This window comes from Streptopelia decaocto (assembly GCF_964273445.1).
Source record: "Streptopelia decaocto genome assembly, chromosome: 8".
In the NCBI taxonomy this organism is placed as follows: Eukaryota; Metazoa; Chordata; class Aves; order Columbiformes; family Columbidae; genus Streptopelia; species Streptopelia decaocto.
Genome location: NC_138662.1, coordinates 20,180,617 through 20,192,631, shown reverse-complemented (window position 1 = coordinate 20,192,631; position 12,015 = coordinate 20,180,617). Strand labels below are relative to the sequence as shown.

The window sequence follows — 12,015 nt, the reverse complement described above, 5'->3', positions numbered from 1 at the left end:
TCCTCAATGCAGAGTTGCTCCCAGCTTGGGTTTGGGAGGGAGGGTTGTGGGGGGGCTTAGACACCTTCCAGCGTGATCAGGGTTGGGTGGTGGCAAGGGCTGGGCTGGGGACGGTGTAGGTCAGACTGGAGCTGCTAAGGCTGATCTCTGTAGGTGCCACCTTCTGCCCCACCAAATGTGCTGGCCAGAACACAAGGCAGGAGAGAGTATGAAGTATTTGGGAGTGCCCTGGTGCAGGGAACAGGGACAGGTTGGGCTGCTGCCCTGCGCACCAGGGGCCGAGTAGCTCTGTAACCACCCCAGTGTTGTGTGGCTCTGCCCAGGGTGACACCTGCAGCTGTAACTGGGAGCTGGTGGCAGATGTGGTGCCCTCAGTGCTGAGCTCCAGCTGGTTCAACTTCTTCTGCCACCCACGTGATGGACCAGCTGGAAAAGCTGGGCTGCTCCAAGGGAAATCCTGTCTGTCTGGCCAAGCGTTGCTAAAGCGCTTGGCCTTTATCACCTCCTCAACTTCACATTTAAATATCATCGTGACCAGGAGAGCGGAAGTTTTGGTCTTTATTAGAAAGCTGGAACGGACTCTGTCACCTTCAAGAGATTGGTCTTGTGGCTTCTTGGAGCAGCGTTGCTGGTCCTGGCTCTTTTGTAGCACCAGAGCAGTTGAGCTCATAAAATGTGAAGGACTTGGCTGAGTTGAGCCTTCCCCAGAGGTCATGTGAGCCTGAAAGGGTGTCCGTTGGTCTGTCCTTCCCTCCAGGAGAGGTCAGGGAGGCTGCAGGGCTCTTCCCCTTCCTCCTCCGGGCACCCGAAGGTGAGACAGCATAGACCTGAAGCTGGAAGCTGCTGTGCATCTCACCATGCGCAGCAGAGTCTCCACCGGCTCTGGGACTTGCTGTGTTTATCTGGGGGATGAGACTGGAGTCACTTGCCCTTGGAAGTCGAGGACTGGGTTTCCCTCCAGCGCCCAGCCCTTGCGGCCGGCAGCACTCGGGGGAGTGTGCTCGGGGATGCTCGTGTTGCAGCCCCCGACAGTCCTGGTGTGTACAGTGAAATGCTGCCTTCCCTCCGACCAAGAGGTGACGGCTCCAGCTGGACCAGCGCGATGTGTCACGCTTCTGCCTTCCCGCCGCCCACAGCTGCCTATGGGAATGCCAGCAGTGGTTCACCTTCCAGGTAACGCTCCTTACCAGTCAAGCCTTGCAGGTCGAGACTGGCCAGACCTGGGTGGTGGCATCTCCTCCATCCCTTCAAACCCTGCAGTGTCATCTGCTGACCAAGGAGACAACTGCAGGTCACAGCTGGAACGCAGCAGCTCTCTCCTGGTACCTGAGGGCGCTGGCAGCTGCTTGGGCTCCGTGTGAGATGTACAGGGGCTGCCTGTCCCAAATACTGACTGGAGGGAGGCTACAGCCCCCCAACAGCAGAAAGCTGCTGGTCTCCCCCGGGAGCAGAACTGGCTTCTCTTCCTGAATTTAGCTGATGGACAGTTCTTCAGGGAGCAAACGTGCTTCCCTTCTCTCTGCTTGTGCTCCAAGAGGCACAGGGATGAAGCGGCTGTAGAGGGGCCTGGGTCCAGGAGGAAGGGGGCTGCTCCTTTCCTGGGAGTGCTGGAAGGGCCTGGCTGTCCCCAGGCTCCAGCTGGCTGCTGTTCCTCTGTCCCCTCCTCCTGGAGCCCTTGTGCATTGGGCTGATTGGTGCTGTATTTCCCCAGGCAGCGGGAGCATGTTGATGCTCTGGGGTGATGCTCTCCTCCCTCTTTGGTGGAGGCAGCTGAGCAGGACCCTGGGGTGACAGCAAAGCCCTGCTGTGGGCTTAACCACAGCTGACCTGTGGGGTACAGTGCGACTGCAGCACTCCCTGCCCCACTGCGGAGAGCAAATATGTGGCTGGGCTCCTTTCCCATCCTGCTCCTGCAACCCCAATATAAGCCGCGGGACCCAAGGAGCACGGAGCTGCAGGCTCAGCCCCTGCTGCTGCAGACAGGCAGAACAAGATGGCCCAGATCCCTTGCAGGGCTTTATGCAACCTCGCTGGCGCAAGCTATAAATAGGCACAGCGATGGAGGCGCAGGGTGCACGATGGGCCGCTGCTCGCAGCGCTGTGTGTGCACGGCGGAGCCCCAGCTCCTGGGGAAAAGCTCCCTGAAGCTGCGGCTGGAAGGGAGGGATGGAGGTGGGTGCTGTGGGAGGTCTGTGCTGCAGGGTGCTCCCCCTCTATGGCAAGGGAATCCTCACCCCCTCTCCTCCCTGCCCCTCTCATGGGTGCTGTGCAGCCCCCCGGGTCTGCTCTGCCGCATCAACACCTGCGTGGGCAGCAGGGCCCCCCCGCTCCTCCGCGGGACACACGCAGCGTGGCTGGGCCCTCCCGCCTCCCCCCGGGGGCTCCGCTGCCCCCGCCCGCCCTGCCCGCTCCGCGGTGCCTGCAGGGAGCGCACGACAGCACGGCGTTTTTTAACAATTTATTTGAAACGACGATAAATGAAAAAAAAAAAATAACGGAAACATTAGAAAAAACAAAAAAAACCACAACAAAAAACCCAAAACCACCCTCCCCAAAAAATAACCAAAACTAACTCAAAACCGATTAAAAAAAAATTAGAAAGGCCATTATTGAAGATGCGACCTGCACCGGCGGCCCGAGGGGCCCCGCGGGCTGCTCCGCCAGGGGGCGGGCGGCCAACCCGCGCGCGCCGGCCCCGTCACGAGCGGCCGGACGCCGCGGCAGCCAATTGGCGCCCAACGGGCCGTTGCCATGGCAGCGGGGACCCGGGAGCCAATAGGGGGCGCCGTGGCTTTTCGAAATCGCGCCGGAGGAGGCGCAGGGCGGCCGGCGCGAGGGGCGGGGCGCGCGCGCGGAGCGGGCCCGGGCGGCGGGAGCCCGGCCCACGTGGCGCGGGGGGCAGCGGGGGCGCCGCCGCCAAACGGCTGCTATGGAAACCGGGCGGGAAAAATCCCTGTAAAGCACCGGGGAAAGAAGGGGGAGGGAGAGCCGGGGACTGTCTACACGCGGGGAGGGGCACGGCCGAAAACAAAAGGGCGCGATCGGGGAGAAGCCCCGGGGTGGGGGATGGAAAAAAATAAGGCGGCGGAGAGGGGGAAGGGGGTGCTGGGGCGGCCGCAGCCCCGCTCACCGCGCACGGCGGCGGCTGCGGAGCCGAGTCAGCAACACAAAGACAAAGCGGGTCCCGGGGGTCCGTCCTCAGAGCAGTCTGTGCGGCGGGGCTCACAGTCCGGGGGGCGGCGGGGGCTCCCTGCGCCCCGCTCTCATGCCTTCCTGCTCTTGAGCGCCTTGGGCTTTGCGGACTTCTTTACCTTCTTGCCCCCGGGGGACGCGGCTCCCTTCTTGGTGGCCTTCTTGGCTTTGCCCTTGTCCTTCTTCGCCGCCGCCCCGCTGGCTCCTTTCTTGTGCGATTTCTTCTCGGGCTTCTTGCTCTTGGCTGTCGGCTTCTCCGCCCGCCGGGACGTGGAGGCCGTCGCCTTCTTGTGGGCGCTGCTGCCCGCGCCCCCTTCGCCGCCGCCTTCCAGCTTCTTCCTGTTGAGCTTGAAGGAACCGTTGGCGCCGGTGCCCTTGACCTGGAGCAGCGTGTCGTTCTGCACCAGCGCCTTGATGGAGTATTTCAGGTAGGTCCTGCCGTTCTGCTGGTCGAACCAGGACACTTTCTTGGCCTCGTTGTAGATCTTGGCCAGCGAGGAGCCATTGCGCTCGCCCAGCTTGCGGATGGTCTCCACCACCAGCTGACTGTATTTGCCTGGCTGGTTCTTCTTCTTGTTGTTCTTTTTCTTCTTCGACGGCGAAAGCGACGAGCCGCCGCCTTTTGCTTTCTTAGCGGCCGCTTTCTTTTCCGGAGAGAGAGGCAACTCCTCCGCCTCGGTCAGGGGCAGATCGGCTTCTTCTAGCTCCACCGACATGGTGCTGAGGGGGCGCGGGCCGCGGAGCGGGGGCGGGCAGGGGCGGCGTGGCGGGCAGCGGCCGCGCTTCTATCGGACTCCGCTTTGCTCCGCGCCGCCGCGCTCTAGTGGGGCGGGTGTCGTCGCCGCCTCTTTATATGGACGCGGGGCGGACCACGTTGAGAACAACAACAGCCTGGTCCGCCGCCAGCTCCAACTTGTGCTTCTTGGGGCCCTTTCGCGGGGCTCCCGCGCCGCCGCCGCGGCCCCTCCGGCCGCCCCGCCCGCCCCGTGCCCTGCGCCCGGCCCCCCCCCAGCCCGCCGCCGCCCCCGCGGCCCCCGCCGCGCGTCGCCCGCCGCCCCCCGCCGTGATTTCGGGGGTGCGCCCGGCGCGGCGGCGAAAGCGAGGATAGGGGCCCCTGGTACGGCGGCGGCTGGGGCCCCGCGGCGGCCCCCCCGCGCGTCGGTGCCGCCGCCGCCCGCTGCCCAAGAGGGGCCGCCGCACGGGGGTTGTGGCGGCGGGCAGCGGGGGGCCGCGGCGGCGGCGCTGGCCCCGCGTTCTCCGGAGGGAACTAACACAGGCGACGCCCTCCCGCGGTCGGCGGCAGCAGCGCGGAGACGCCGCGCCGAGGCCGGGGGTCCCCGCCCCGGTGACGGGGGCCGCCCCCCACCGACCCCTACCCCCACGGCCACCCGGACAGGGCCCCCGAGGCGGGGAGCCCTGCGTGTCCGGTGTGCCCCCCCCCCCCCCCTTTTCTCCAGCAGGCATCGCCCCGCAGCGGAGGATGCGGACAGCGCCGCGGGTCCCAGGGGGCTGGCGGTGGGGGCACGGTGGGGGGGACCCCCGGCTTGGCATAGTCCGGGGGCTGCGCGAATCGCTGCAGCCCCTGCGGACCGAGAGGTTGGGGGACTTCTTGCCCCTTCGCAGGCTGCAGCTCTGCATGGGCTGGGGGTTCAGCAGCGGTGCTATGAACCCGCTCCCAAATACACCCCACTCCCCAAATCCCACCGAGGGGACGAGACTTTCTTGGTGGAGGGTCGGAATGCACAGCCCCTCCCTTGCAAAGCCCCAGGGCCGGGTCCCTCCCCCCAGCAGCTGGGGGTGGGATCCGGATGGGGGGGAGGGGAGCGTACGGGGGGTGTGAGTGCGCGGGGGCGCGTGCGAGGACACGGGCACACGCACAGGGTGCGCACACGCACACATGTACATGCACACGCATGTAGAACCCGCACATACACTCGCACCCGCCTCCTGCCCACGCACGCCGCGCCGAACTCAACAGCCCCGCCGCCTCCCCTTCCTCCTCCTCCTCCTCCTCCTCCTCCTCCTCCTCCTCCTCCTCCTCCTCCTCGGCTCCTCTCCGCCATTTCCCTCGCCCGGCCCCCCCCTTCCCGGGGACGAGCCCCCGCTGCCCGCGGTGCTGGGGGGTCCCTGGGGCCGCCCCGGATCCTGCCCGGTCCCCTCGCCCTGCAGCGGGGTGCCCTGTGCCCCCCTTTGCAGAGACCCCCGCACACCAGCGGGGCTCTGACCCTCCGTAGCAGCCCCCCCGTGATGAGTTGCGTCCGGCCTCGGGCAGGAGGGGGAGGACATTGCACGGCTGTAGCGGGGGGGGTTTGGAATGTATAGATACGCGTATGGAGCAGGCCAGCAGGTCAATGTCTACGTGTAGATCTAACGCTGTAACCAGATGGAAACTTAACACAGGTGAGCTATAGGTTGTATGGGGGGGGGGCACGTAGGTCATGTGTGCATTATAGATATGTAATATATAGGAGTTATTTATTGGAATAGTTGTATGTACGTTTAAAAGAAAAATAAATGCATACTTAGACAGATCCCCTCAGGTATGTATTTTTAAAATATTGATATAAATATTTAAAGAATATGCGGTGGGTGGGCAGGGGTGTGAGGGAGGGTCCAGCGCATCCCCCAAGAGGGGTAAAGAGAACACACATATGCATAGGTGAAGATATAAATATTTGAATAACATATATGGGGGAGGCTGTGTGTGTATCTGTGCTTCTCAAAGAAGGAGAGAGACACAGGATGGGAGAAAATAGCCCCAAAACACACACATTCTCCCCCTGTATGTACATATAGACATATAGACACAGAGGGTGAGTCTTGTTTGCATACATGTCTCTCTCATATATGGATATACATGTATAAACAGAGCTGTTCACACATATACACACTTCTCTCACACTGTATGTGCATCTATACACATACTGAGAGTTAACTGTTCTCACACAATCTTGCTATATATACACACATATATAGGCATACATACTTATAGACACCTCACATATACTTCTCAGTATATATATGCATATATACAGAGAGAGAGAATGCAAGAGGATCACATATGGTTCTCTGTCACTATATATGCGTTTATATATATTTTTTATATATATATTTTTATATATATATAGATATATAAAAGATGGGGTAAGAGTGCATGCTGTTCAGACAGTTTCACTCTACACACATGTATGCATAATGTATGCATTTCTACTGGTATGGGGAGACCAGTTCTCACACTTTTGTCTCTCTCTTGACCTCTTTATGCACATATGTGTATGTGTGTATATATATATACACACACACACATATATATACATACACACACCCCCCATGGGATTTCACACACAGACACACTAGCCCCATACACACTGTGTACATCTACACTTAGCTGTTCACCAATACATATATTCTCTCCTGTTATATACATAGATACATACATACAGAGGGAGCAAGGGCTGTTCACACACATTCACTCTCTCTAGATATATATGCATATAGACATGAGAAAAAGGAGGAGAGCTATTCTCTCACACACAACACATTTTCTGTCATTCTATCTCCCTCATACATGTATAATCTCTGGGGTACATAAATGTACACACATATATATATATGTGTGTGCTTATATAGTCCCTCTATATATATATATGAATATACATATATGAGAGTGAGCGAGAGGTTTTCTCACACACAATACTGTCTGTTTCTATATAGATACATATATATGTGTATACTTATATACAGACTGTTCACATGTAATTTATATATGCATATATACATATATGATTGAGAGCACTGCTTACACACTATTTTCTCTCCATGTATATATATATATAGCTGTATATTGAGCTGTTCTCACAGACATTGTACTCCTTTCTCTTGCTGTATGTACACATGTACGCATATGTACTCTGTATACAGAGCTGCGTACACACAGGTAATTCACTACATGTATATACATATAAATACTTCAGAAGAGCTGTTCACACACAAATTCTCTTGCACTATATATACATAAATATATACGTGTATATGCAGAGAGAGCTGTTCTGTCTCACACATGTGACCCCCCTCCATATGGAGATATAGATAGATAGATGATAGATAGATAGATAGATAGATAGATAGATAGATAGATAGATAGATGATAGATGATAGATAGATAGATAGATAGATATAGATATACACACATATAGTAATATATGTATATGTAAACAGAGAGCTGTTCTCAAACACACGTAATTCATGGCATATTTACATACATGTATACTTAGAGAGCTGTTCACACACAATTCTCTGGTTAAGTATACATCTAAATATAAATGTAAAAGTAAATAAATATAAATATAAACGTAAATAAATAAATATAAATATAAATATAAAAGTCATATATGCATACATATATATACAGAGAGCTGTTCATACCACATAATTCTCTTACTATATAAAAATATGCATATATGCATATATACATATATAATGCTGCTCCTCTCATGCACACACTTTCTGTCTTGAGCGAGAGAGATATATATACATATATGCGCATATATTCGTATATATGAGAGAGAGCATGTGAGAGATGTTCACACAGAGTTCTTTGTCAATATATATAAAAATAGATATATACACAAACACACATATAGAGAAAGGGGGAGAGAGCTGTTCACACACAAACGTGCACAACATAGTCACTGTCTGCATAGGTACATATATAAAGTGAGAGCCAGTGAGTTGTTCACACACATTCTCTCTCTTGCTATATAGATTAATATCTAGCTACACATATACATATATATATATATACACACACAGATTGTTCACACACATAATTCTTACTCTCTTGCTATACATCTATACATATATATATATACAAAAAAATTAAAGCACATACTGTTTACACAAAACCACACTATTGTCTCTCTGCATGTGTGTATATATATATATATATGTATATACACGTGTTCTATAGAGAGAGTGCTGTTCTCATGCACTTCTCTACATATATAGATATATACTTAGCTGTTAACATTCACAATTCTCTTCCTGTAAACATCATACACACACACATATATATTTATATACGGAGAAACAGCTGTTGACACACACGATTGTCTTTTGCTCCACACACACATATATACACATATACACTTAGATAGTGGATGGGGGAAGGTATTAGGGGCTCTCACTCTCTCTTTTCTTCCCACATATATACACATATACTGAGAGATGTTTGGGGACCTCACACACAATATTTTCTTTATATATATAAATATACACAGATGAATAGAATAGAATAGAATAGAATAGAATAGAATAGAATAGAATAGAATAGAATAGAATAGAATAGAATAGAATAGAATAGAATAGAATAGAATAGAATAATTATATGAGATCTGTATATTTCATATATTATACATGAATAGAATAGAATAGAATAGAATAGAATAGAATAGAATAGAATAGAATAGAATAGAATAGAATAGAATAATTATATAATATCTGTATTATTTCATATATTACACATTATACTAGAATAGAATAGAATAGAATAGAATAGAATAGAATAGAATAGAATAGAATAGAATAGAATAGAATAGAATAGAATAGAATAGAATAATTATATGTGATCCATATATTTCATATTTTATACATTATACAGAGAATAGAATAGAATGGAATGGAATGGAATGGAATAGAATAGAATAGAATAGAATAGAATAGAATAGAATAGAATAGAATAGAATAGAATAGAATAGAATAGAATAGAGTAGAGTAGAATAGAATAGAATAGAATAGAATAGAATAGAATAGAATAGAATAGAATAATTATATGAGATCTGTATTATTTCATGTATTATACATTATACATGAATAGAATAGAATAGAATAGAATAGAATAGAATAGAATAGAATAGAGTAGAGTAGAATAGAATAGAATAGAATAGAATAGAATAGAATAGAATAGAATAGAATAGAATAGAATAGAATAGAATAGAATAGAATAATTATATGAGATCTGTATTATTTCATATATTATACATTATACATGAATAGAATAGAATAGAATAGAATAGAATAGAATAGAATAGAATAGAATAGAATAGAATAGAATAGAATAGAATAGAATAGAATAATTATATGTGATCCGTATATTTCATATTTTATACATTATACAGAGAATAGAATAGAATAGAATAGAATAGAATAGAATAGAATAGAATAGAATAGAATAGAATAGAATAGAATAGAATAGAATAATTATATGAGATCTGTATTATTTCATATATTATACATTATACATGAATAGAATAGAATAGAATAGAATAGAATAGAATAGAATAGAATAGAATAGAATAGAATAGAATAGAATCGAATCGAATAGAATAGAATAGAATAGAATAGAATAGAATAGAATAGAATAATTATATGAGTTCCGTATATTTCATGTATTATACATTATACATTATACATTAATAGAATAGAATAGAATAGAATAGAATAGAATAGAATAGAATAGAATAGAATAGAATAGAATAGAATAGAATAGAATAGAATAGAATGATTATATGAGATCTGTATTACTTCATGTATTATACATTATACATGAATAGAATAGAATAGAATAGAATAGAATAGAATAGAATAGAATAGAATAGAATAGAATAGAATAGAATAGAATAATTATATGAGATCTGTATTATTTCATATATTATACATTATACATGAATAGAATAGAATAGAATAGAATAGAATAGAATAGAATAGAATAGAATAATTATATAATATCTGTATTATTTCATATATTACACATTATACTAGAATAGAATAGAATAGAATAGAATAGAATAGAATAGAATAGAATAGAATAGAATAGAATAGAATAGAATAGAATAGAATGATTATATGAGATCTGTATTATTTCATATATTATACATTATACATGAATAGAATAGAATAGAATAGAATAGAATAGAATAGAATAGAATAGAATAGAATAGAATAGAATAGAATAGAATAGAATAGAATAGAATAATTATATGAGATCTGTATTATTTCATATATTATACATTATACATGAATAGAATAGAATAGAATAGAATAGAATAGAATAGAATAGAATAGAATAGAATAGAATAGAATAGAATAGAATAGAATAGAATAGAATAGAATAGAATAATTATATGAGATCTGTATTATTTCATATATTATACATTATACATGAATAGAATAGAATAGAATAGAATAGAATAGAATAGAATAGAATAGAATAGAATAGAATAGAATAGAATAGAATAGAATAGAATAATTATATGAGTTCCGTATATTTCATGTATTATACATTATACAGAGAATAGAATAGAATAGAATAGAATAGAATAGAATAGAATAGAATAGAATAGAATAGAATAGAATAGAATAGAATAGAATAGAATAGAATAGAATAGAATAGAATAGAATAGAATAGAATAATTATATGAGATCTCTATTATTTCATATATTATACATTAGAATAGAATAGAATAGAATAGAATAGAATAGAATAGAATAGAATAGAATAGAATAGAATAGAATAGAATAGAATAGAATAGAATAGAATAATTATATGAGTTCCGTATATTTCATGTATTATACATTATACATTAATAGAATAGAATAGAATAGAATAGAATAGAATAGAATAGAATAGAATAGAATAGAATAGAATAATTATATGAGATCTCTATTATTTCATATATACATTATACTAGAATAGAATAGAATAGAATAGAATAGAATAGAATAGAATAGAATAGAATAGAATAGAATAGAATAATTATATGTGATCCGTATATTTCATATTTTATACATTATACAGAGAATAGAATAGAATAGAATAGAATAGAATAGAATAGAATAGAATAGAATAGAATAGAATAGAATAGAATAGAATAGAATAGAATAGAATAGAATAGAATAGAATAATTATATAAGATCTGTATATTACATATATACAGACTAGACTAATAGTATGATAATATGCTTGTGGAACAGGCTGCCCAGGGCAGTGCTGGAGTCACCATCCCTGGAGGGTTGAACAGACAGAGATGAGTTTCTCAGGACATGGGGCAGTGCCAGGGGTGGCTTATGGTTGAACTTGGTGATCTCGAGGGTCTCTCCCAACCATAATGATTCTATGATTCCATCTATATACCTATATCATCTCTATAAATTAATACTTAAATGCTTTTATATATAGAAATAAAATATATATGCAGGTAGCCATATTTTTGTGTGAGATAATCTTTTCCCTTGGCATATATAATGTAGCAAAGTGTATGTGTCTGTATAATACAGAAACACACAGACATGCACATTCTGTGCACTCTTGTTTGTGCTCTGGTTCTTCCTGGCTCTTTTGTGAGTTAGAGAGCAAAAGATGTTCTGATAAGTATATACGTAGACACGTGACTGTGTAAATGCCTTACAGTATGTAAAACGCACACACAAATGTTTAGCTAAAAATATTTCTGTGTACTTCTAGAGTCCTGGACCGATTTTTGTGCTTATGAGCACACATGTCCCTACAAGCACCACAGGTGTGTGCTGGGCAGGGGGCCTGTGCCCCCCGGGTGCTGCGGTGGGTTACAGCGGTGACAGCGGGGGTGGCAGCGGTGACGGTGACAGCAGGGACAGCGGTTGGGGCTGCAGGTGCGCAGGGCTGGGTCTGGCACCCTGCCCGCCCGCGGTGGCTGCGGCAGCGGCTGATGGGCTGGCTGGTGGGGTCCCGCCGGGGGTCGGCACAGGTTGCGATGCAGAACAGTTGTGTCCAGTTCTGGGCCTCTC

General features: G+C 46.5%; 1 protein-coding gene across 1 annotated transcript; it reads right to left on the bottom strand.

Moving 5' to 3' along the window:
- Positions 1–2,443: 2,443 nt before the first annotated feature.
- On the bottom strand, positions 2,444–4,031 carry H1-10 (H1.10 linker histone). The gene has a single exon (XM_082060057.1). The coding sequence runs from the start codon at positions 3,906–3,908 to the stop codon at positions 3,264–3,266; it is 645 nt and encodes a 214-aa protein (XP_081916183.1). The 5' UTR covers positions 3,909–4,031; the 3' UTR covers positions 2,444–3,263.
- Between the last annotated feature and the right edge of the window lie 7,984 nt (positions 4,032–12,015).

What these genes read in the sequence shown, in the direction of transcription:
- H1-10 (XM_082060057.1), bottom strand. Translation starts at nt 3,908, where the DNA reads ATGTCGGTGGAGCTAGAAGAAGCCGATCTGCCCCTGACCGAGGCGGAG.